The sequence below is a fragment of the Oncorhynchus nerka genome, linkage group LG25, assembly GCF_034236695.1.
Source record: "Oncorhynchus nerka isolate Pitt River linkage group LG25, Oner_Uvic_2.0, whole genome shotgun sequence".
Classification (NCBI taxonomy): Eukaryota; Metazoa; Chordata; class Actinopteri; order Salmoniformes; family Salmonidae; genus Oncorhynchus; species Oncorhynchus nerka.
In genome coordinates, this window is record NC_088420.1 from 909,997 (window position 1) to 937,633 (window position 27,637).

A 27,637-nucleotide genomic window follows, 5' to 3' on the forward strand; every position below is an offset into this window, starting at 1 on the left:
TATGTCCTGTTGTATAGGTCCTGTTGTATCAGTCCTGTTGTATCAGTCCTGTTGTATCAGTCCTGTTGTATCAGGTCCTGTTGTATCAGTCCTGTTGTATCAGTCCTGTTGTATCGGTCCTGTTGTATCAGTCCTGTTGTATCAGTCCTGTTGTATCAGTCCTGTTGTATCAGTCCTGTTGTATCGGTCCTGTTGTATCGGTCCTGTTGTATCGGTCCTGTTGTATCAGTCCTGTTGTATCAGTCCTGTTGTATCAGTCTGTTGTATAGGTCCTGTTGTATCAGTCCTGTTGTATAGGTCCTGTTGTATCGGTCCTGTTGTATAGGTCCTGTTGTATAGGTCCTGTTGTATCAGTCCTGTTGTATCAGTCCTGTTGTATAGGTCCTGTTGTATCAGTCCTGTTGTATCAGTCCTGTTGTATCAGTCCTGTTGTATAGGTCCTGTTGTATCAGTCCTGTTGTATCAGTCCTGTTGTATAGGTCCTGTTGTATCAGTCCTGTTGTATAGGTCCTGTTGTATCAGTCCTGTTGTATAGGTCCTGTTGTATCAGTCCTGTTGTATCGGTCCTGTTGTATCAGTCCTGTTGTATCAGTCCTGTTGTATCGGTCCTGTTGTATCAGGTCCTGTTGTATCAGTCCTGTTGTATCAGTCCTGTTGTATCAGTCCTGTTGTATCGGTCCTGTTTTATCATCTCTGTTGTATCAGTCCTGTTGTATCGGTCCTGTTTTATCATCTCTGTTGTATCAGTCCTGTTGTATCGGTCCTGTTGTATCAGTCCTGTTGTATCAGTCCTGTTGTATAGGTCCTGTTGTATCGGTCCTGTTTTATCAGTCCTGTTGTATAGGTCCTGTTTTATCAGTCCTGTTGTATAGGTCCTGTTGTATAGGTCCTGTTGTATCGGTCCTGTTGTATCGGTCCTGTTGTATAGGTCCTGTTGTATCGGTCCTGTTGTATCGGTCCTGTTGTATCGGTCCTGTTGTATCGGTCCTGTTGTATCGGTCCTGTTGTATCAGTCCTGTTGTATCGGTCCTGTTGTATCGGTCCTGTTGTATCGGTCCTGTTGTATCGGTCCTGTTGTATCGGTCCTGTTGTATCGGTCCTGTTGTATCGGTCCTGTTGTATCAGTCCTGTTGTATAGGTCCTGTTGTATAGGTCCTGTTGTATCAGTCCTGTATCTTCTTTTTAAACATTAGGGATCCATTGTAAGTCTAGTGAAGAGAGTTAAGTTGAAAGGGACACATCAACCATTTTGAAAAGATGAAGTCTAAGACTGGGATCAGACCAGGCCTAGGTTATATAGACAGAGGGGATCTGAGTACACTCCTAATCTGAGACACTGTGTGAATACGGGCCCATACCTTTTGAATACGGGCCCATACCTTTTGAATACGGGCCCATACCTTTTGAATACGGGCCCATACCTTTTGAATACGGGCCCATACCTTTTGAATACGGGCCCATACCTTTTGGAAAGTGAGTTCCTCTGGTTCACTGTCTGTTAGGTTGGAAAGGTCAAATAGTAGCCTGTCGTTTGGTCCAAGGAGAGTTGAATGTGTGTTTGGCTTACATGCTGACCACATCACCGCGTGCGTCGTTTGTGCAAGCATTGCAAAATAAATGTACACATGCATGTTATTCAATCATTGCACCCACATGGCATGCGCGCGTCAGCAAGCATCTGCATAGCCAGGCGCTAAAATAGAACCTAGTTCTATTTGTGGCGCTTGATGCGTTGCAAGTTCAGCCTCTCCCATCTCTTCATTGGTTTTTAGGAGCATATACCCACGTGGGTGATTGAAAGATTAACTGAGGTTCACACTCCAGTCCAGGTGGTGGGGGTGATGCACCTTAAAGTTGTTTGCCAACCGCCACATAAAGTCCAAAGATGAAGAAGAAGCCTGAAGGAAGAGAGATTACTAGACACTAACTAGGTTTACCCTTTTATCTGTGGATTAATTGTCAGAGTAGGATCTTGTGCATTTCAGGTAAAATAACAACCCAATGTTTATATCCCAAGATATAGCTAGCTAGCTAAATGTCCATGAATGTGTCATGTGTTTCGACCTGTCCCCAAATTAATGTAGTCTATATAGTTAAAGTTCATTTTGATATTTCAACCTGTGTGTCCTGATCACGTCTGGTGTGGGTGGACAAAATCCGCGGGCGCACGTGCGCGAGCAGTGTGATCAGCATGTTAGACGTTGCTGTGTTAGTTATTTCAGCGTTGTCTCAGCATTAGTGTTTCCAAAATGAAGGTAACTTTATCAAAATTCCCAGGTTTTCCAGAAATCCTGGTTAGAGGATCCCCGGAATTCGGAGAACAACAGAAGGAAATCCGTAAACCTCCAACCACGATTTCTGGAAAACCTGGGAATTTTGGGAACTTTTTTTGTCCCTTCTCAGCGTTGTCTCCTGAGGGAGAGCTGGCGTCGGGGGATACAGTAGTCCTCCTGCACCTTGCTGAACGGATCCTCGCCTGAGCTCCGCCTCTCCTCTCCTCCAGTCACAGACTTCCTCCTATCACACACTCCGGCTGTGCTCCCGCTCCGGGGACGCCCCACATCCAGTCTGCTGGCCACCTTCCAAACAGCCAATCAAAAAACAGCATTAGTTTAATGCTTTATGATGACAACAAGGAAGCTGGGAGACTGGGGTCAGGTATCATGCTTCTGGTGTTGGGGTCAGGTATCATGCTTCTGGTGTTTTGGACAGGTATCATGCTTCTGGTGTTGGGGTCAGGTATCATGCTTCTGGTGTTGGGGTCAGGTATCATGCTTCTGGTGTTGGGGTCAGGTATCATGCTTCTGGTGTTGTGGACAGGTATCATGCTTCTGGTGTTGTCAGGTATCATGCTTCTGGTGTTGGGGTCAGGTATCATGCTTCTGGTGTTGTGGACAGGTATCAGGTATCTTGCTTCTGGTGTTGTGGACAGGTATCATGCTTCTGGTGTTGGGTCAGGTATCATGCTTCTGGTGTTGGGGTCAGGTATCATGCTTCTGGTATCTTGCTTTGGTGTTGTCAGGTATCATGCTTCTGGTGTTGTGGTCAGGTATCATGCTTCTGGTGTTGGGGTCAGGTATCATGCTTCTGGTGTTGGGGTCAGGTATCATGCTTCTGGTGTTGTGGACAGGTCATCTGGTGCTTTTACACCTCATTGTTTGGTGTTTTGTGGGGTACAGCACTTTGGTATCTGATGCTATATAAATAAATTTGATTTGATTTGATTTGGACAGGTATCATGCTTCTGGTGTTGTGGACAGGTATCATGCTTTCGGACCCGTATTGATCATGTTTCAAATCAGGCTCTGAGGAGCCTCCAGTGCTGTATAATACAGAGGGTATATAGGGGACATGCAGGTTGCTGGGGTACACTGTAAACAGGTTAACTACCTTATTACTACAGTACAGAGGGTATATAGGGGACATGCAGGTTAGTGTTAGGGTTATAGGAGTGTGTTGTGACCTCACCTCTTTGTGGAAGCGGTGTGAGCATTGCAACTCCTGGACTCCTCCTCCTCCATTGCCCATGTCTTCATGGCTGTCCGCTTCCCTCTGGAATGGATTACAGTGACATTAGTAATGCAATTTTCCTTATTGAAAACGTTCAATACTGCATCTTATTGCAAATTAGTATGAAAGTATCACTGGGCTTGATATGACTTATCAAACAATGTCACGTGCTTTTTATTGATCATCACTGATAAAACAACAGCAGCAGCATCATTGATGGAACAGTGCCCAGTCATTGATGGAACAGTGCCCAGTCAATGATGGAACAGTGCCCAGTCAATGATGGAACAGTGCCCAGTCAATGATGGAACTGTGCCCAGTCATTGATGGAACAGGCCATTTGCCACCCGTCCATCTATATTAATCCATATACATTATAGTTATATCCCTCTACTGTCTCTGTACCTACCGTGGACATGACCTTCTTGTTGTGGAGCCTCAGTCTCCTTTTGAAGGACTCGGCCAGCTCTGGGATGGTGGTGATGCGCTTCTCTTGGAGGGCTGATTTGACCCTGTTGTTTCCGTCGGAGGACGCACGGCGAGCTCGGGGGTGGTTCCTTACCTCTGACCCCTTCTCCTCCAGGGGTTTCGTGTGGACGGGCGGAGGCGCCATAGTGTCGGCGGCTGCTGCATGGAGACAACTCAGCTGCATGACGTTTAGTTGGGACTGAGGAGAGCAGAGAAGGGTCAGCGTTGGGCTGCTTATGTCAGAGATTTGGTTCAATGTCACTTTGCTTCCTGGGTCAGTCATTGTGCACAGGGATACGGTTAGGGTTAGTTCTTCTACACAGGGATACGGTTAGGGTTAGTTCTTCTACACAGGGATACGGTTAGGGTTTGTTCTTGTGCACAGGGATACGGTTAGGGTTAGTTCTTCTACACGGGGATACGGTTAGGGTTAGTTCTTCTGCACAGGGATACGGTTAGGGTTAGTTCTTCTACACAGGGATACGGTTAGGGTTAGTTCTTCTACACAGGGATACGGTTAGGGTTAGTTCTTCTACACAGGGATACGGTTAGGGTTAGTTCTTCTACACGGGGATACGGTTAGGGTTAGTTCTTCTACACGGGGATACGGTTAGGGTTAGTTCTTCTACACAGGGATACGGTTAGGGTTAGTTCTTCTACACAGGGATACGGTTAGGGTTAGTTCTTCTACACGGGGATACGGTTAGGGTTAGTTCTTCTACACAGGGATACGGTTAGGGTTAGTTCTTCTACACAGGGATACGGTTAGGGTTAGTTCTTCTACACAGGGATACGGTTAGGGTTAGTTCTTCTGCACAGGGATACGGTTAGGGTTAGTTCTTGTACACAGTTTGTTTATACCCATGGTGAATATAAAACACGTGTCAATATTAATATTGACTCTTCATTCTCTAATACTGTTGTTAATCTAGTCCACTGTCTAAAAAAAGACCTTCCAATAAAACGGCCTCCCATTGCATTTCACAATGGATTCATGTTCAGTAATATTGATTTCCCGTCAACCAGTTGGTTACCTCAGGGTGTTGACAACATGTGTGAGTAACGTACAGTTAGGAATATATCTACTGTTCCCTGAAGGAGGCAACGTGGTATAACATACTATGGGGAGTCAACAACCAATCCTATTCAACTGGTTGTAATATAATATTTAATATTTCCTCAATTCAGTACCGCCCTTCAGCCTAAACCACCTGAGGACGTGGTGGCGGCAAAATAAGTTATACCTCATTCCCTCCTTCGGGAAACAGTAGTTATATTCATAACTGTACGTTCCCTTTCACTCGGTCACTCAGTATAACATACCTTGGGGACATACAATTACACTCCTAGGAGGCTCACAGCACCCAAGCACACACAGGTTCCACCGGCTCCAAACTGCCAGAGACCCATATAGATATCCAGAACCTGCTGCAACTTGGCTATGCGCACTGACTGCCCAAGTCCTTAGACCCCACGGTTCTAAGAATAATACTTGCCTTGCTAGCCTGAAATGTCAGAACTCGTACAAGGAACTGTAAGTCCAAAACAACAAAACACCAAGGTGACTTAATGAAGCGCACACGTTGCACTGCATAGCATCGACCAGAGTTATGAACCACAGCAACCCGAGGCGCAAACTCACAGGGAAACTGTGGTAACCAGGGCAAAACGCTTCCAAATCAAACTTTATTTGTCACATGCGCCAAATACAAGTGTAGACCTTACAGTGAAATGCTGACTGACAAGCCCTTAACCAACAGTGCAGTTCAAGAAGAGTTAAGAAAATATTTACCAAATAAACTAAAGTAAAAAATTATAAAAGTAACACAATAAAATAACAATAACGAGGCTATATACAGGGGGTACTGGTACAGAGTCAATGTGGAGGCTATATACAGGGGGTACCGGTACAGAGTCAATGTGGAGGCTATATACAGGGGGTACCGGTACAGAGTCAATGTGGAGGCTATATACAGGGGTTACCGGTACCCAGAGTCAATGTGGAGACTATATACAGGGTAGGTCCGGTACAGAGTCAATGTGGAGGCTATATACTGGTGGGGTCCGGTACAGAGTCAATGTGGAGGCTATATACAGGGGTACCGGTACAGAGTCAATGTGGAGGCTATATACTGGGGTACGGTACAGAGTCAATGTGGAGGCTATATACAGGGGTACCAGTACAGAGTCAATGTGGAGGCTATATACAGGGTACCGGTACAGAGTCAATGTGGAGACTATATACAGGGGTATTACAGAGTCAATGTGGAGGTTATATACAGGGGTACTGGTACAGAGTCAATGTGGAGGCTATATACAGGGGGTACTGGTACAGAGTCAATGTGGAGGCTATATACAGGGGTACCGGTACAGAGTCAATGTGGAGGCTATATACAGGGGTACTGGTACAGAGTCAATGTGGAGGCTATATACAGGGTACCTGGTACAGAGTCAATGTGGAGGCTATATACAGGGGGTACCGGTACAGAGTCAATGTGGAGGTTATATACAGGGGTACTGGTACAGAGTCAATGTGGAGTGCTATATACAGGGGTACTGGTACAGAGTCAATGTGGAGGCTATATACCTGGGGTACTGGTACAGAGTCAATGTGGAGGCTATATACAGGGGGTACTGGTACAGAGTCAATGTGGAGGCTATATACAGGGGGTACCGGCCTGTTGACATCTCTGAGTCAATGTGGAGGCTATATACAGGGTACGGTACAGAGTCAATGTGGAGGCTATATACAGGGGTACCGGTACAGAGTCAATGTGGAGGCTATATACAGGGGTACTGGTACAGAGTCAATGTGGAGGCTATATACAGGAGGTACTGGTACAGAGTCAATGTGGAGGCTATATACAGGGGGTACTGGTACAGAGTCAATGTGGAGGCTATATACAGGGGTACCGGTACAGAGTCAATGTGGAGGCTATATACAGGGTATTACGGTACAGAGTCAATGTGGAGGCTATATACAGGGTAGTACACTGGTACAGAGTCAATGTGGAGGCTATATACAGGGGGTACCGGTACAGAGTCAATGTGGAGGCTATATACAGGGTATTACGGTACAGAGTCAATGTGGAGGCTATATACAGGGGTACCGGTACAGAGTCAATGTGGAGGCTATATACAGTTTGGTACACTGGTACAGAGTCAATGTGGAGGCTATATACAGGGGGTACTGGTACAGAGTCAATGTGGAGGCTATATACAGGGGGTACTGGTACAGAGTCAATGTGGAGGCTATATACAGGGGTGCGGTACAGAGTCAATGTGGAGGCTATATACAGGGGTACCGGTACAGAGTCAATGTTGGAGGCTATATATTGTTTCAGGGGGTACCGGTACAGAGTCAATGTGGAGGCTATATACAGGGTCCTACGGTACAGAGTCAATGTGGAGGCTATATACAGAGGGTTCCGGTACAGAGTCAATGTGGAGGCTATATACAGGGGGTGGAGGTACAGAGTCAATGTGGAGGCTATATACAGGGGTACCGGTACAGAGTCAATGTGGAGGCTATATACAGGGGGTCCCTGTTGTACAGAGTCAATGTGGACTATATACAGGGGTTACGGTACAGAGTCAATGTGGAGGCTATATACAGGGGTACCGGTACAGAGTCAATGTGGAGGCTATATACAGGGGTACCGGTACAGAGTCAATGTGGAGGACTATATACAGGGGGTACCGGTACAGAGTCAATGGGAGGCTATATACAGGGGGTACCGGTACAGAGTCAATGTGGAGGCTATATACAGGGGGTACCGGTACAGAGTCAATGTGGAGGCTATATACAGGGTATTACGGTACAGAGTCAATGTGGAGGCTATATACAGGGGGTACGGTACAGAGTCAATGTGGAGGCTATACAGGGTATTACGGTACAGAGTCAATGTGGAGGCTATATACAGAGGGTGCCACAGAGTCAATGTGGAGGCTATATACAGGGTACCGGTACAGAGTCAATGTGGAGGCTATATACAGGGGGTACCGGTGCAGAGTCAATGTGGAGGCTATATACAGGTTCTATTTGTGGCGCGGTTACAGAGTCAATGTGGAGGCTATATACAGGGGTACGGTACAGAGTCAATGTGGAGGCTATATACAGGGGGTACCAGGGAGTCAATGTGGAGGCTATATACAGGGGTACCAGTACAGAGTCAATGTGGAGGCTATATACAGGGGAGTACTGGTACAGAGTCAATGTGGAGGTTATATACAGGGGTACCGGTACAGAGTCAATGTGGAGGCTATATACAGGGGGTACGGTACAGAGTCAATGTGGAGGCTATATACAGGGGTACCGGTACAGAGTCAATGTGGAGGCTATATACAGGAGTACTGGTACAGAGTCAATGTGGAGGCTATATACAGGGGTACCGGTACAGAGTCAATGTGGAGGCTATATACAAGGGCTACCGGTACAGAGTCAATGTGGAGGCTATATACAGGGGTACGGTACAGAGTCAATGTGGAGGCTATATACAGGGGTACCGGTACAGAGTCAATGTGGAGGCTATATACAGGGGGTACGGTACAGAGTCAATGTGGAGGCTATATACAGGGGGGTACAGAGTCAATGTGGAGGCTATATACAGGGGTACCGGTACAGAGTCAATGTGGAGGCTATATACAGGGTTTAATGTACAGAGTCAATGTGGAGGCTATATACAGGGGGTACGGTACAGAGTCAATGTGGAGGCCGGTACAGAGTCAATGTGGAGGCTATATACAGGGGGTACCGGTACAGAGTCAATGTGGAGGCTATATACAGGGGGTACTGGTACAGAGTCAATGTGGAGGCTATATACAGGGGGTACCGGTACAGAGTCAATGTGGAGGCTATATACAGGGTGTTATGGTACAGAGTCAATGTGGAGGCTATATACAGGGGGTACCGGTACAGAGTCAATGTGGAGGCTATATACAGGGGGTACCGGTACAGAGTCAATGTGGAGGCTATATACAGGGGTACCGGTACAGAGTCAATGTGGAGGCTATATACAGGGGTACCGGTACAGAGTCAATGTGGAGGCTATATACAGGGGGTACCGGTACAGAGTCAATGTGGAGGCTATATACAGGGGGTACCGGTACAGAGTCAATGTGGAGGCTATATACAGGGGGTACCGGTACAGAGTCAATGTGGAGGCTACATACAGGGGGCACCGGTACCAAGTCAGTGTGCGAGGGTACAGGTTAGAGGTCATTTTTCCATGGAGGTAGGGGTGAAGTGACTATGCATAGATAATAAACAGAGAGTAGCTGCAGTGTACAAGACAAATAGAGGGGGGGGGTCAATGTAATAGTCCGGTAGCCATTTGATTAATTGTTCAGCAGTCCTATGGCTTGAAGGTAGAATCTATTAAGGAGCCTTTTGGTCCTAGACTTGGTGCTCCGGTATCGCTTGCCGTGCAAAACAGTCTATGACTTGGGTGACGGAGTCCCTAACAATTTTATGGGCTTTCCTCTGTGACGACCCTCCCACTCTGTCTACCGTATTCTTTCTCTTTGCTCTTGTTTTCCTTAATAGGATGTCAGTGGGCGGAGCTGGGAGTGTCATCAGTGACACCTGGGCCCGGGTGTGTCCCAGGATAAAGGCACCACTTCCCCATTCATTGAGGAGACTCTTCATGCAGACACAGATTTTGGTTGTGGCCGTTTGTTTACTTTGGTACCTTTCAACATTCCTCATTATCACATTTATGCACGCAAACACTCACTTTGACTACTGACTACACATATCATTGTTAATTATATTTAGTTTACTTAAGTTAATAAATATATTTTGTTATTCCTTATCTCCACGTTGTCTCCCTTTTTGTTACGAACTCTGAGCCGGTTCGTGACACCGCCTATTATATTATGTCCTGAATGGAAGGAAGTTTGGAGATGTACTGGGCCGTTCGCACTACCCTCTGTAGCGCCTTACTGTCAGATACCGAGCATTTGCCATACCAGGCGGTGATGCAACAGGTCAGAGTAACACCGCCCCCTTCGATGGAACAGCTGTAGAACTTTTTGAGGATCGGAGGACCCATGCAAAATCTTTTCAGTCTCCCGAGGGGGAAACGGTGTTGTCGTACCCTCTTCACGACTGTCTTGGTGTGCTTTGACCATGTTGTTTGTTGATGATGTGGTCACCAAGGAATTTTAAGCTCTCAACCCGCTTCACTACAGCCCCGTCGATATGAATGGGGGCCTGTTTGGCCTGCCTTTTCAGGTGGTCCACAATCAGCTCCTTGGTCTTGCTCACATTGAGGGAGAGGTTGTTGGCCTGGCACCACACTGCCAGGCCAGCGGTAATAATTTAGGCAGGTTACCTTTGTTTCCTTGGGCACAGGGACTATGGTGGTCTGCTTGAAACATGTAAGTACTATAGACTCAGGTCTCAGAGGTAAAAGTGTGTAAAAGTGAAAACACTTGCCAGTTGGTCCGCGCATGCTTTGAGTACACGTCCTGGTAATCCGTCTGGCCCCGTGGCTTTGTGAATGTTGACCTGTTCAAAGGTCTTGCTCACATTGGCTACCAAGAGCGTTATAACACAGTCATCCAGAAAAGCTGGTGCTCTGATGTATGCTTCAGTGTTGCTTGCCTTGAAGCGATTATAAAAGGTACTTAGCTCGTCTAGTAGGTCCGTAATAGTTGTCAAGCCCTGCCACCTCCGACGAGCATCAGAGCCGGTGTAGTAGGATTCAATCTTAATCCTTTATTTATGCTTTGCTTGTTTGATGGTTTGTCTGAGGGTATAGCGGGATTTTTAAAGTCCCTGGCCACTAGGAGCTCCACTTCCGGATGGGCATTTCTTGTTTGCGTTTGGCCTTATAGAGTTGGTTGAGTGCGGTGTCAGTGCCAGCATCAGTCTGTGGTGGTAAATAGACGGCTACGACAGGTGAAATGCTTACTTACAGAAAGGTATTTGTGTGTGTGTGTGTGTGTGTGTGTGTGTGTGTGTGTGTGTGTGTGTGTGTGTGTGTGTGTGTGTGTGTGTGTGTGTGTGTGTGTGTGTAGGTAAGTAAAAGAAATAAAACAACAGTAAAAAGACATTTGAAAATAAGAGTAGCAAGGCCACAATACACCTACCTATACAGACACCTGTTAGTAGCAAGGCCACATAGTACTACCTAGCTACATACACCTACCTATAGGCTATATACAGACACCTGTTAGTCAGGCTGATTGAGGTAGTATGTACATGTAGCTATATACAGACACCTGTTAGTCAGGCTGATTGAGGTAGTATGTACATGTAGCTATATACAGACACCTGTTAGTCAGGCTGATTGAGGTAGTATGTACATGTAGCTACATACAGACACCGGTTAGTCAGGCTGATTGAGGTAGTATGTACATGTAGCTACATACAGACACCTGTTAGTCAGGCTGATTGAGGTAGTATGTACATGTAGCTATATACAGACACCTGTTAGTCAGGCTGATTGAGGTAGTATGTACATGTAGCTATATACAGACACCTGTTAGTCAGGCTGATTGAGGTAGTATGTACATGTAGCTATATACAGACACCTGTTAGTCAGGCAGCTATATACAGACACCTGTTAGTCAGGCTGATTGAGGTACATGTAGCTATATACAGACACCTGTTAGTCTATGTACATGTAGCTATATACAGTCACCTGTTAGTCAGGCTGATTGTATCTACATGTGGAGCTATATACAGTCACCTGTTAGTCAGGCTGATTGAGTAGTATCTACATGTAGCTATATACAGTCACCTGTTAGTCAGGCTGATTGAGGTAGTATGTACATGTAGCTATATACAGACACCTGTTAGTCAGGCTGATTGAGGTAGTATCTACATGTAGGTACATACAGACACCTGTTAGTCAGGCTGATTGAGGTAGTATGTACATGTAGCCACATACAGACACCTGTTAGTCAGGCTGATTGAGGTAGTATGTACATGTAGCTATATACAGACACCTGTTAGTCAGGCTGATTGAGGTAGTATCTACATGTAGCTATATACAGACACCTGTTAGTCAGGCTGATTGAGGTAGTATGTACATGTAGCTACATACAGACACCTGTTAGTCAGGCTGATTGAGGTAGTATCTACATGTAGCTATATACAGACACCTGTTAGTCAGGCTGATTGAGGTAGTATGTACATGTAGCTATATACAGACACCTGTTAGTCAGGCTGATTGAGGTAGTATGTACATGTAGCTATATACAGACACCTGTTAGTCAGGCTGATTGAGGTAGTATGTACATGTAGATATATACAGACACCTGTTAGTCAGGCTGATTGAGGTAGTATGTACATGTAGCTATATACAGACACCTGTTAGTCAGGCTGATTGAGGTACATGTAGCTACATACAGACACCTGTTAGTCAGGCTGATTGAGGTAGTATGTACATGTAGCTATATACAGACACCTGTTAGTCAGGCTGATTGAGGTAGTATGTACATGTAGCTATATACAGACACCTGTTAGTCAGGCTGATTGAGGTACATGTAGCTATATACAGACACCTGTTAGTCAGGCTGATTGAGGTAGTATGTACATGTAGCTATATACAGACACCTGTTAGTCAGGCTGATTGAGGTAGTATGTACATGTAGCTATATACAGACACCTGTTAGTCAGGCTGATTGTAGTATGTACATGTAGCTATATACAGACACCTGTTAGTCAGGCTGATTGAGGTAGTATGTACATGTAGCTATATACAGACACCTGTTAGTCAGGCTGATTGAGGTAGTATGTACATGTAGCTATATACAGACACCTGTTAGTCAGGCTGATTGAGTAGTGTAGTACATAGTAGCTGATATACAGACACCTGTTAGTCAGGCTGATTGAAGTATGTACATGTAGCTTACATACAGACACCTGTTAGTCAGGCTGATTGAGGTAGTATTTAATATACAGACACCTGTTAGTCAGGCTGATTGAGGTAGTATGTACATGTAGTACAGACACCTGTTAGTCAGGCGGTATGTACATGTAGCTATATACAGACACCTGTTAGTCAGGCTGATTGAGGTAGTATGTACATGTAGCTATATACAGACACCTGTTAGTCAGGCTGATTGAGGTAGTATGTACATGTAGCTATATACAGACACCTGTTAGTCAGGCTGATTGAGGTAGTATGTACATGTAGCTACATACAGACACCTGTTAGTCAGGCTGATTGAGGTAGTATGTACATGTAGGTATAGTTAAAGTGACTGTGGGTGTATGATGAACAGAGAGTAGCAGCAGCGTAAAGAGGGGGGGAAACACAATGCAGATAGTCCAGGTAGCCATTTGATTACCTGTTCAGGAGTCTTATGGCTTGGGGGTAAAAACTGTTGAGAAGCCTTTTTGTCCTAGACTTGGCACTCCAGTACCGCTTGCCATGCGGTAGTTGAGAGAACAGTCTATGACTGGGGTGGCTAGGGCCCCCTTTTCTCCCCAATTTTGTGGTATCCAATTGTTAGTAATTACTATCTTGTCTCATCGCTGCAACTCCCATACGGGCTTGGGAGAGACGAAGGGTGGCTGGGGTCTTTGACAATTTTTAGGGCCTTCCTCTGACACCACCTGGGTAGAGGTCCTGGATGGCAGGCAGCTTTGCCCCAGTGCTTTTAAAAATGAATCTCTCCAGAAATACAGTGGGGCAAAAAAGTATTTAGTCAGCCACCAATTGTGCAAGTTCTCCCACTTAAAAAGATGAGAGAGGCCTTTAATTTTCATCACACACTTCAACTATGAGAAAATACAATCCAGAAAATCACATTGAAGGATTTTTAATGAATTTATTTGCAAATTATGGTGGAAAATATGTATTAGTTGTCAGTCGTATTTGTCCTTTGTCTTGTCGTGTCCCATGTATATATATTTTTATACTATATATTTTTTTTGCATATCTTTTTATATTTTTCTAAACCCTTACTTCAAAATACTCTCCTGCAACCCGCCTCACCCAATGTGGTGTGGACCTGCTTTTTCTCTAACGTATTTTTCTTTGCCTCTTACTGGAATCTCTCCAACATAAACTAGCCAGCTAACGGTCATCAGCTAACCTCTAGCTCGGAAAGCTCTCGCCAGTTTGTACAACACGATTCAACCAGAGCATACGGACCTATTTTTCTCTCCATATCCCCGGATTCCTATCGCAAGCTCTGAACCTTATCACCTTCCGACATTCGCAGCTAACGTCCCCTGAATGCTAGCTGTCTAGAGCACAACGGACTGTTGGCTTACGAGGCCCATCGAATACATTCCGAAGCCACTAGCTAGCAGTCAGCTATCCTTTGCTAGCGGTCATCAGCTACCTTTATCCCGGACTCTCACCAGTCTGTACAGCGTGACTCAAACCAGAGCTAGTCGGACTTACTTACAAGCTCTGAACCTATTATTTTCTTTTTATAAAAAAATGTATTGTGATTTTTTATTTATTTTTGATTCCACCTGGAATTATAGCAGCTAACGACCCCTGAACGCACAGCCGCTAATCTGCGGCCTGCTAGCCATCTAAAGCACATTGGACTGCTGGCTTAAGAGGCCCTTCGGAAATATTTCTTCGGCACCTATACATATTTTGCCAATTGGCCTGGTTTACCACACGGAGCCCTGCTGATCCGTCCTCTGATGTAACTGCACGAGGTGGGCACAACAGACTTCCCTCCATCGTCGTCCCTCTAAAGACTTTCTGTTAGCCTGCTAGCCCCATGCCGCTAGCTGCCTGAAGCCACGCACTGGACTTGTATGATCACATGGCTACGCATGCCTTTCCCTAACGTCACCATGCCGTGTCGATTGCTGTTCTGGTTTGTAACTATTGTTTTATTTCACTGTAGAGCCTCTAGCACTGCTCAACATGCCTCGGCTAACAATTTAGTTCCACCCCCCCCACACACGCATCACCTGGTTTAAATGCTATTTCTAGAGACAATATCTCTTTCATTATCACTATATGCACAGGTTTACCCCCACTGTATTCACATCCTACTATACCTTTGTCTGTACATTATGCCTTGAATATATTCTACCGTGCCCAGAAATCTGCTCCTTTTACTCTCTGTTCTGAACGTACTAGGCGTCCAGTTCTGTTAGCCTTTAGCCGTACCCTTATCCTACTCCTCCTCTGTTCCTCTGGTGATGTAGAGGTTAATCCAGGCCCTGCAGTGTCAACCTCCACTCCCATCCCCCAGGCTCTCTCATTTGTTGACTTCTGCAACCGTAAAAGCCTTGGTTTCATGCATGTTAACATTAGATGCCTCCTCCCTAAGTTTGTTTTATTCACTGCCCTAGCACACTCCACCAATCCGGATGCCCTAGCCGTGTCTGAATCCTGGCTTAGGAAGACCACCAAAAACCTTGAAATTTCCATTCCTAACTATAACATTTTCCGACAAGATAGAACTGCCAAAGGGGGCAGTGTTGCAATCTACTGCAGAGATAACCTGCAGAGTTCTGTCCTACTATCCAGGTCTGTACCCAAACAATTTGAGCTTCTACTTCTAAAAAGAAAACAAGTCTCTCACCATTGCCGCTTGCTATAGACCACCCTCTGCCCCCAACTGTGCCCTCAACACCATATGTGATTTGATTGCCCCCCATCTATCTTCTGAGCTCGTGCTACTAGGTGACCTAAACTGGGACACGCTTAACACCCCGGCCATCCTACAATCTAAGCTTGATGCCCTCAATCTCACACAATTTATCAATGAACCTACCAGATATAACCCCAAATCCGTAAACACTGGCACCCTCATAGATATCATCCTAACTAACTCGCCCTTCAAATACACCTCTGCTGTTTTCAACCAAGATCTCAGCGATCACTGCCTCATTGCCTGCATCCGTAATGTGTCTGCGAGCAAACGACCACCCCTCATCACTGTCAAACGCTCCCTAAAACACTTCTGCGAGCAGACCTTTCTAATCGACCTGGCCGGGGTATCATGGAACGACATTGATCTCATCCCGACAGTAGAGGATGCCTGGTTATTCTTTAAAAGTGCCTTCCTCACCATCTTAAATAAGCATGCCCCGTTCAAAAAATGTAGAACCAGGAAAAGATATAGCCCTTGGTTCACTCCAGACCTGTCTGCCCTTGACCAGCACAAAAACATCCTGTGGCGTTCTGCATTAGCATCGAATGGCCCTCGTGATATGCAACTTTTCAGGGAAGTTCGGAACCAATATACACAGGCAGTTAGGAAAGCTAAGGCTAGCTTTTTTAAACAGAAATTTGCATCCTGCAGTACAAACTCAAAAAAAGTCCATGGAGATTAAGAGCACCTCATCCCAGTTACCCACTGCTCTGAGGCTAGGAAACACTGTTACAACCGACAAATCCACTATAATTGAGAATCTCAATAAGCATTTCTCTACGGCTGGCCATGCTTTCCATCTGGCTACCCCTACCCTGGTCAACTGCCCGGGCACCCTCCACAGCTACCCGCTCAAGCCCCCACCATTTCTCCTTCACCCATATCCAGATAGCTGATGTTCTGAAAGAGCTGCAAAATCTGGACCCCTACAAATCAGCCGGGCTAGACAATCTGGACCCTCTCTTTCTAAAACTATCCGCCGCCATTGTTGCAACTCCTATTACCAGTCTGTTCAACCTTTCTTTCGTATCATCCAAGATCCCTTAATATTGGAAAGCTGCCACGGTCATCCCCCTCTTCAAAGGGGGTGACACTCTAGATCCAAACTGTTATAGACCTATATCCATCCTGCCCTGCCTTTCTAAAGTCATCGAAAGCCAAGTTAATAAACAGATCACCGACCATTTTGAATCCCACCGTACCTTCTCCGCTGTGCAATCCGGTTTCCGAGCTGGTCACGGGTGCACCTCAGCCAAGCTCAAGGTACTAAATGATATCATAACCGCCATCAATAAAAGACAGTACTGTGCAGTTGTCTTCATCGACCTGGCCAAGTCTTTTGACTCTGTCAATCACCGTATTCTTATCGGCAGACTCAACAGCCTTGGTTTCTCTAATGACTGCCTCGCCTTGTTCACCAACTACTTTGCAGACCGAGTTCAGTGTGTCAAATCGGAGGGCCTGTTGTCTGGGCCTCTGGCAGTCTCTAAGGGGGTAACACAGGGTTCAATTCTTGGGCCGACTCTTTTTTCTGTATATATCAATGATGTCGCTCTTGCTACGGGTGATTTCCTGATCCACTTCTACGCAGACAACACCATTCTGTATACATCTGGCCCAATTTGGACATTTGGACACTGTGTTAACTAACCTCCAAACGAGCTTCAATGCCATACATCACTCCTTCCGTGGCCTCCAACTGCTATTAATAGCTAGTAAAAACCAATTGCATGCTCTTCAACTGTTCGCTGCCAGCCCAACTAGCATCACTACCCTGGACGGTTCTGACCTAGAATATGTGGACAACTACAAATACCTAGGTGTCTGGCTCGACAGTAAACTCTCCTTCCAGACTCATATTAAACATCTCCAATCCAAAATCAAATCTAGAATCGGCTTTCTATTTTGCAACAAAGTGTCACGCCCTGTGTTACGATCAACTAGGAGTGGAATCAGGCGCAGAGAGGTTCAGTCTTTCTTTCAAATTTATTCCCCAGCGCAACAAAACAGTCACGCCAACACACAGGGCGTATATAAGTTGCCAGTCCAAACAACAGGACAAAATAGTCCGGAGAATAAATATACGAATAACTCACACCATCAAACACAGAGTAACACAAACAAGCCCGCACAAATACCCAGCGGGCCTAGTGCCCTTAAATACCCTACAAACAAACCCTAATACAAAACAGGTGTACCCAATTACCCAATAACCCAAAACAAACGGAAAGGGAATCGATGGCAGCTAATAGGTCGGCGACGACGACCTCCGAGCACCGCCCGAACAGGAAGAGGCACCATCTTTGGCGAGGTTCGTGACACCCTGACCTTAGAGATCCTGTTTATGTCTCTTTTTTAGGTGTGGTCAGCGTGTGAGTTGGGGTGGGTATTCTATATTCCATTATTTGTATTTCTATGTCTTCGCCGGGTAGGGTTCCCAATCAGGACAGCTGTCTATCATTGTCTCTGATTGGGAACCATACTTAGGCAGCCCTTTTTTCCACCTGTCTTTGTGGGAAGTTTACTTTTTTTATGGCACATAGCCTTTAGCTTCACGGTTTGTTTTGTAGTATTTATTGTTTTGTCGGCTTATTCACTTAAATAAAGGAATATGTACGCTCACAACGCTGCACCTTGGTCCTCTTCTTACAACGGCCGTGACACAAAGCCTCCTTCACTCATGCCGCCAAACTTACCCTAGTAAAACTGACTATCCTACCAATCCTTGACTTCGGCAATGTCATCTACAAAATAGCTTCCAATATTCTACTCAGCAAACTGGATGCAGTCTATTACAGTGCCATCCGTTTTGTTACCAAAGCCCCTTATACCACCCACCACTGCGACCTGTATGCTCTAGTCGGCTGGCGCCCGCTACATATTCGTTGCCAGACCCACTGGCTCCAGGTCATCTATAAATCTATGCTAGGTAAAGCTCTGATTTTCTCAGCTCCCTGGTCACGATAACAACACCCACCTGTAGCACGCACTCTAGCAGGCATATCTCACTGGTCATCCCCAAAGCCAACACCTCGTTTGGCCGCCTTTCCTTCCAGTTCTCTGCTGCCAATGACTGGAACAAATGGCAAAAATCGCTGAAGCTGGAGACTTATATTTCCCTCACTAGCTTTAAACATCAGCTATCGAAGCAGCTAACCAATCGCTGCAGCTGTACATAGTCCATCTGTAAATAGCCCACCCAATCTACCTACCTCATCCCCATATTGTTTTAATTTACCTTTTTAACTTTTCTGCTCTTTTTCACACCAGTATTTCTACTTGCACATCACCATCTGCTCATCTATCACTCCAGTGTTAATCTGCTAAATTGTAATGACTTTGCTACTATGGCCTATTTATTGCCTTACCTCCTCACGCCATTTGCACACACTTTCTTTTTTCTCTATTGTGTTATTGACTGTACGCTTGTTTATTCCATGTGTAACTCTGTGTTGTTGTTTGTGTCGCACTACTTTGCTTTATCTTGGCCAGGTCGCAGTTGTAAATGGAAACTTGATCTCAACTAGCCTACCTGGTTAAATAAAGGTGTTCTCAACTAGCCTACCTGGTTAAATAAAGGTGTTCTCAACTAGCCTACCTGGTTAAATAAAGGTGTTCTCAACTAGCCACCTGGTTAAATAAAGGTGTTCTCAACTAGCCTACCTGGTTAAATAAAGGTGTTCTCAACTAGCCTACCTGGTTAAATAAAGGTGTTCTCAACTAGCCTACCTGGTTAAATAAAGGTGTTCTCAACTGGCCTACCTGGTTAAATAAAGGTGTTCTCAACTAGCCTACCTGGTTAAATAAAGGTGTTCTCAACTAGCCTACCTGGTTAAATAAAGGTGTTCTCAACTAGCCTACCTGGTTAAATAAAGGTGTTCTCAACTAGCCTACCTGGTTAAATAAAGGTGTTCTCAACTAGCCTACCTGGTTAAATAAAGGTGTTCTCAACTAGCCTACCTGGTTAAATGAAGGTGTTCTCAACTAGCCTACCTGGTTAAATAAAGGTGTTCTCAACTAGCCTACCTGGTTAAATAAAGGTGTTCTCAACTGGCCTACCTGGTTAAATAAAGGTGTTCTCAACTAGCCTACCTGGTTAAATAAAGGTGTTCTCAACTGGCCTACCTGGTTAAATAAAGGTGTTCTCAACTAGCCTACCTGGTTAAATAAAGGTGTTCTCAACTAGCCTACCTGGTTAAATGAAGGTGTTCTCAACTGGCCTACCTGGTTAAATGAAGGTGTTCTCAACTAGCCTACCTGGTTAAATGAAGGTGTTCTCAACTGGCCTACCTGGTTAAATGAAGGTGAAATATATATATTTTTTAAATAAGCGCAAACCAAATAGGATGGCGTATCACTCCAGAATGCTGTGGTAGCCATGCTGGTTGTGTGCCTTGAATGTCTCTTCTTATTATTGGTGTCCTTTGGTACTGGTTTCTTTGCAGCAATTCGACCATGAAGACCTGATTCACACAGTCGCCTCTGAACAGTCGATGTTGAGATGTGTCTGTTACTTGAACTCTGTGAAGCATTTATTTGAGCTGCAATTTCTGAGGCTGGTAACTCTAATGAAATAATCCTCTCCAGCAGAGGTAACTCTGGGTCTTCCTTTCTTGTGGCCGTCGTTATGAGAGCCAGTTTCATCATAGCGTTTGATGGTTTTTGCGACTGCACTTGAAGAAACTTTCAAGTTCTTGAAATTTCCCGAATTGACTGACCTTCATGTCTTAAAGTAATGATGGAGTGTCGTTTCTCTTTGCTTATTTGAGCTGTTCTTGCCATAATATGGACTTGGTCTTTTACTAAATAGGGCTGTCTTCTGTATACCACCCCTGCCTTGTCACAACACAACTGATTGGCTCAAACAAATTAAGAAGGAAAGAAATTCCACAAATTAACTTTTAACAAGGCACACCTGTTAATTGAAATGCATACCTGGTGACTACCTGATGAAGCTGGTTGAGAGAATGTCAAGAGTGTGCAAAGCTGTCATCAAGGTAAAGGGTGGCTACTTTGAAGAATCTCAAATATGAACTATATTTTGATTTGTTTAACATTTTTTTGGTTACTAACTGATTCCACATATTTTATTTAACACTTTTTTTTTTAGTTACTACATGATTCCATATTGTGTTATTTGATAGTTTTGATGTCTTCACTATTATTCTACAATGTAGAAAAGAGTAAAAATGCAGAAAAAATCTTTGAACGGGCAGCCATCAACATCATAGAGCCTTGCACATCTAATGTACGGTCTCCCATTCTTTGTCAGAATAAACTACAAATCAACTGGCCGACTTTCTTTAATAAACAAGAGATCACATCCGTTACATATGTGTGCCGTGCACGGGTGATATCTTGCGTTTTTTGTGATGCAGAGTTGAACTAATTGATAAACGGTCTTCTAATCAAACACTCTATAACAGTCATTCTAATGTCAGTCATTCTGCTTGTCACGTGATCTACTTTCCCCTTCAGTTTACACAAGATTTTAGGACACGTACACACTATCCAGTAACACATGTTTATAATGTGGTAGATACACTACTTCCATTAATTAAGCTTGGGGTTTATGGTGTAAAGATAAAGATGTACATCTTCCGTTTTTCAGTCATCGTCCATAGCAGGGGCTTTTATCCATTAGATGAAACCCACAGTAACAATCAACCCAATAATCACTTCATCCTCAGAACATTAGAGTTGCACCAATCCTGTACCATTTAGAAATGGAGCCCGGAAAAAACGTCAGGGAAACACTGTCTCCTTTCAATCCCTTCAAACAATGTATCTCTCCTAGTCAACCTCATCAGTCCGCACAGTTCCCACCTACAGTCAGCTAGTCACCCCCAGCCCTCCACAGAGTTCCCACCTACAGTCAGCGAGTCACCCCCAGCCCTCCACACAGTTCCCACCTACAGTCAGCTAGTCACCCCCAGCCCTCCACACAGTTCCCACCTACAGTCAGCTAGTCACCCCCAGCCCTCCACACAGTTCCCACCTACAGTCAGTTAGTCACCCCCAGCCCTCCACACAGTTCCCACCTACAGTCAGCTAGTCACCCCCAGCCCTCCACACAGTTCCCATCTACAGTCAGCTAGTCACCCCCAGCCCTCCCACACAGTTCCCACCTACAGTCAGCTAGTCACCCCCAGCCCTCCACACAGTTCACACCTACAGTCAGCTGGTCACCCCCAGCCCTCCACACAGTTCCACCTACAGTCAGCTAGTCACCCCAGCCCTCCACACAGTTCCCACCTACAGTCAGTTAGTCACCCCCAGCCCTCCACACAGTTCCCACCTACAGTCAGCTAGTCACCCCCAGCCCTCAACACAGTTCCCACCTACAGTCAGTTAGTCACCCCAGCCCTCAACACAGTTCCCACCTACAGTCAGTTAGTCACCCCCAGCCCTCAACACAGTTCCCACCTACAGTCAGCTGGTCACCCCCAGCCGTCCACACAGTTCCCACCTACAGTCAGCTAGTCACCCCCAGCCCTCTACACAGTTCCCACCTACAGTCAGTTAGTCACCCCCAGCCCTCCACACAGTTCCCACCTACAGTCAGCTAGTCACCCCAGCCCTCCACACAGTTCCCACCTACAGTCAGCTAGTCACCCCCAACCCTCAACACAGTGCCCACCTACAGTCAGCTAGTCACCCCCAGCCCTCCACACAGTTCACACCTACAGTCAGCTGGTCACCCCCAGCCCTCCACACAGTTCCCACCTACAGTCAGCTAGTCACCCCCAGCCCTCCACACAGTTCCCACCTACAGTCAGCTAGTCACCCCCAGCCCTCCACACAGTTCCAACCTACAGTCAGTTAGTCACCCCCAGCCCTCCACACAGTTCCCACCTACAGTCAGCTAGTTACCCCCAGCCCTCCACACAGTTCCCATCTACAGTCAGCTAGTCACCCCCAACCCTCCACACAGTTCCCACCTACAGTCAGCTAGTCACCCCCAGCCCTCCACACAGTTCCCACCTACAGTCAGCTAGTCACCCCCAGCCCTCCACACAGTTCCCATCTACAGTCAGCTAGTCACCCCCAGCCCTCCACACAGTTCACACCTACAGTCAGCTGGTCACCCCAGCCCTCCACACAGTTCCCACCTACAGTCAGCTAGTCACCCCCAGCCCTCCACACAGTTCCCACCTACAGTCAGCTAGTCACCCCCAGCCCTCCACACAGTTCCCACCTACAGTCAGCTGGTCACCCCAGCCCTCCACACAGTTCCACCTACAGTCAGCTAGTCACCCCCAGCCCTCAACACAGTTCCCACCTACAGTCAGTTAGTCACCCCCAGCCCTCAACACAGTTCCCACCTACAGTCAGTTAGTCACCCCCAGCCCTCCACACAGTTCCCACCTACAGTCAGCTAGTCACCCCAGCCCTCCACACAGTTCCCACCTACAGTCAGTTAGTCACCCCCAACCCTCAACACAGTTCCCACCTACAGTCAGCTAGTCACCCCCAGCCGTCCACACAGTTCCCACCTACAGTCAGCTAGTCACCCACAGCCCTCCACACAGTTCACACCTACAGTCAGCTAGTCACCCCCAGCCCTCCACACAGTTCCCACCTACAGTCAGCTAGTCACCCCCAGCCCTCCACACAGTTCCCACCTACAGTCAGCTAGTCACCCCCTTTCCTCCACACAGTTCCAACCTACAGTCAGTTAGTCACCCCCAGCCCTCTACACAGTTCCCACCTACAGTCAGCTAGTCACCTCCAGCCCTCCACACAGTTCCCACCTACAGTCAGCTAGTCACCCCAGCCCTCCACACAGTTCCCACCTACAGTCAGCTAGTCACCCCCAGCCCTCCACACAGTTCCCACCTACAGTCAGCTAGTCACCCCTTTCCTCCACACAGTTCCAACCTACAGTCAGTTAGTCACCCCCAGCCCTCTACACAGTTCCCACCTACAGTCAGCTAGTCACCTCCAGCCCTCCACACAGTTCCCACCTACAGTCAGCTAGTCACCCCCAGCCGTCCACACAGTTCCCACCTACAGTCAGCTAGTCACCCACAGCCCTCCACACAGTTCACACCTACAGTCAGCTAGTCACCCCCAGCCCTCCACACAGTTCCCACCTACAGTCAGCTAGTCACCCCCAGCCCTCCACACAGTTCCCACCTACAGTCAGCTAGTCACCCCCAGCCCTCCACACAGTTCCCATCTACAGTCAGTTAGTCACCCCCAGCCCTCCACACAGTTCCCACCTACAGTCAGTTAGTCACCCCCAGCCCTCCACACAGTTCCCACCTACTGTCAGTTAGTCACCCCCAGCCCTCCACACAGTTCCCACCTACAGTCAGCTAGTCACCCCAGCCCTCTACACAGTTCCCACCTACAGTCAGCTAGTCACCCCCAGCCCTCCACACAGTTCCCATCTACAGTCAGCTAGTGACCCCCAGCCCCCAACACAGTTCCAACCTACAGTCAGTTAGTCACCCCCAGCCCTCCACACAGTTCCCACCTAGTCAGCTAGTCACCCCCAGCCCTCCACACAGTTCCCACCTACAGTCAGTTAGTCAGTCCCAGCCCTCCACACAGTTCCCACCTACATTCAGTTAGTCAGTCCCAGCCCTCCACACAGTTCCCACCTACAGTCAGCTAGTCACCCCCAGCCCTCCACACAGTTCCCACCTACAGTCAGCTAGTCACCCCCAGCCCTCCACACAGTTCCCACCTACAGTCAGCTAGTCACCCCAGCCCTCCACACAGTTCCCACCTACAGTCAGCTAGTCACCCCCAGCCCTCCACACAGTTCCCACCTACAGTCAGCTAGTCACCCCCAGCCCTCCACACAGTTCCCACCTACAGTCAGTTAGTCAGTCCCAGCCCTCCACACAGTTCCCACCTACAGTCAGCTAGTCACCCCCAGCCCTCCACACAGTTCCCACCTACAGTCAGCTAGTCACCCCCAGCCCTCCACACAGTTCCCACCTACAGTCAGCTAGTCACCCCCAGCCCTCCACACAGTTCCCACCTACAGTCAGCTAGTCACCCCCAGCCCTCCACACAGTTTCCCACCTACAGTCAGCTAGTCACCCCCAGCCCTCCACACAGTTCCCACCTACAGTCAGCTAGTCACCCCCAGCCCTCCACACAGTTCCCACCTACAGTCAGTTAGTCAGTCCCAGCCCTCCACACAGTTCCCACCTACAGTCAGCTAGTCCACCTCCACACAGTTCCCACCTACAGTCAGCTAGTCACCCCCAGCCCTCCACACAGTTCCCACCTACAGTCAGCTAGTCACCCCCAGCCCTCCACACAGTTCCCACCTACAGTCAGCTAGTCACCCCAGCCCTCCCACAGTTCCCACCTACAGTCAGCTAGTCACCCCCAGCCCTCCACACAGTTCCCACCTACAGTCAGCTAGTCACCCCCAGCCCTCCACACAGTTCCCACCTACAGTCAGCTAGTCACCCCCAGCCCTCCACACAGTTCCCACCTACAGTCAGCTAGTCACCCCCAGCCCTCCACACAGTTCCCACCTACAGTCAGTTAGTCACCCCCAGCCCTCCACACAGTTCCCACCTACAGTCAGCTAGTCACCCCCAGCCCTCCACACAGTTCCCACCTACAGTCAGCTAGTCACCCCCAGCCCTCCACACAGTTCCCACCTACAGTCAGCTAGTCACCCCCAGCCCTCCACACAGTTCCCACCTACAGTCAGCTAGTCACCCCCAGCCCTCCACACAGTTCCCACCTACAGTCAGCTAGTCACCCCCAGCCCTCCACAGTTCCCACCTACAGTCAGCTAGTCACCCCAGCCCTCCACACAGTTCCCACCTACAGTCAGCTAGTCACCCCAGCCCAGTTCCCACCACACAGTTCACCCCCACCTCCACACAGTCAGCTACAGTCAGTCCCCCAGCCCTCCACACAGTTCCCACCTACAGTCAGCTAGTCACCCCCAGCCCTCCACACAGTTCCCACCTACAGTCAGCTAGTCACCCCCAGCCCTCCACACAGTTCCCACCTACAGTCAGCTAGTCACCCCCAGCCCTCCACACAGTTCCCACCTACAGTCAGCTAGTCACCCCCAGCCCTCCACACAGTCACAGTCAGCTAGTCACCCCCAGCCCTCCACACAGTTCCCACCTACAGTCAGTTAGTCACCCCCAGCCCTCCACACAGTTCCCACCTACAGTCAGTTAGTCAGCCCTCCCAGCCCTCCAGTCACCCCCAGTTCCCACCTACAGTCAGCTAGTCACCCCCAGCCCTCCACACAGTTCCCACCTACAGTCAGCTAGTCACCCCCAGCCCTCCACACAGTTCCCACCTACAGTCAGCTAGTCACCCCCAGCCCTCCACACAGTTCCCACCTACAGTCAGCTAGTCACCCCCAGCCCTCCCAGTTCCACACAGCTAGTCCCACCTACAGTCCTAGTCACCCCCAGCCCTCCACACAGTTCCCACCTACAGTCAGCTAGTCACCCCAGCCCTCCACACAGTTCCCACCTACAGTCAGCTAGTCACCCCAGCCCTCCACACAGTTCCCACCTACAGTCAGCTAGTCACCCCCAGCCCTCCACACAGTTCCCACCTACAGTCAGCTAGTCACCCCCAGCCCTCCACACAGTTCCCACCTACAGTCAGCTAGTCACCCCCAGCCCTCCACACAGTTCCCACCTACAGTCAGCTAGTCACCCCCAGCCCTCCCAGTTCCCACCTATAGTCAGTCACCCCCATCCCTCCACAGTTCCAACCCACAGTCAGTTAGTCACCCCCAGCCCTCCACACAGTTCCCACCTACAGTCAGCTAGTCACCCCCAGCCCTCTACACAGTTCCCACCTACAGTCAGTTAGTCACCCCCAGCCCTCCACACAGTTCCCACCTACAGTCAGCTAGTCACCCCAGCCCTCCACACAGTTCCCACCTACAGTCAGCTAGTCACCCCCAGCCCTCCACACAGTCAGTTCCCACCTACAGTCAGCTAGTCACCCCAGCCCTCCACAGAGTTCACACCTACAGTCAACTAGTCACCCCCAGCCCTCCACACAGTTCCCACCTACAGTCAGCTAGTCACCCCCAGCCCTCCACACAGTTCCCATCTACAGTCAGCTAGTAACCCCCAGCCCTCAACACAGTTCCAACCTACAGTCAGTTAGTCACCCCCAGCCCTCCACACAGTTCCCACCTACAGTCAGTTAGTCACCCCCAGCCCTCCACACAGTTCCCACCTACAGTCAGCTAGTCACCCCAGCCCTCCACACAGTTCCCACCTACAGTCAGCTAGTCACCCCCAGCCCTCCACACAGTTCCCACCTACAGTCAGCTAGTCACCCCCAGCCCTCCACACAGTTCCCACCTACAGTCAGCTAGTCACCCCAGCCCTCCACACAGTTCCCACCTACAGTCAGCTAGTCACCCCCAGCCCTCCACACAGTTCCCACCTACAGTCAGCTAGTCACCCCCAGCCCTCCACACAGTTCCCACCTACAGTCAGCTAGTCACCCCCAGCCCTCCACACAGTTCCCACCTACAGTCAGCTAGTCACCCCCAGCCCTCCCTCCACAGGCAGCCAAATAGTGCCAACCCAGGTCCTTACCATACAGGGGAGCGAGGCTCGGCGGTCAGTCTGCGGCCGTGCTGGTCTCCTGAAGCTGCGTTTTCTCTCTGAAGTTCTACTTCCTCCCTCTCTAGCTCCATGGCCCCAGTAGCTGCTCATCCAGTTGGTGAAGTTCCCATCATCATCCTCGTCTTCGTTGGAGAAGGCCGGGAGCAGCCTCAGAGCCATGGTGGCAGGCAGCGGGCAGGTGGTGAGCAAAATAAGAAAAGAGAGAGAGGTTATCCTTCTCTTAGTTGCTCCTGGTCTGGCCGGATGGTTCTGGGCTCTGGGCTCTGGGCTGTGTCAGGCTCCTGGTCTGGTCGGACGGTGGTGTGCTCTCGGCCGTGACAGGCTCCTGGTCTGGCCGGATGATTCTGGGTTCTGGGCTCTGGGCTCTGGGCCGTGACAGGCTCCTGGTCTGGCCGGATGGTTCTGAGTTCTGGGCTCTGGGCTCTGGGTTCTGGGCTCTGGGCTGTGGGCTGTGTCAGGCTCCTGGTCTGGTCGGA

General features: G+C 48.1%; 1 protein-coding gene across 1 annotated transcript; it reads right to left on the bottom strand.

Moving 5' to 3' along the window:
* Positions 1–2,399: 2,399 nt before the first annotated feature.
* lnp1 (leukemia NUP98 fusion partner 1) lies at positions 2,400–27,320 on the bottom strand. Its single transcript, XM_065009976.1, has 4 exons — positions 27,132–27,320; positions 3,920–4,177; positions 3,469–3,552; positions 2,400–2,579 (listed from the first exon to the last, which is right to left on the bottom strand). The coding sequence occupies exons 1-4, from the start codon at positions 27,318–27,320 to the stop codon at positions 2,400–2,402; spliced, it is 711 nt and encodes a 236-aa protein (XP_064866048.1).
* Positions 27,321–27,637: the final 317 nt, after the last annotated feature.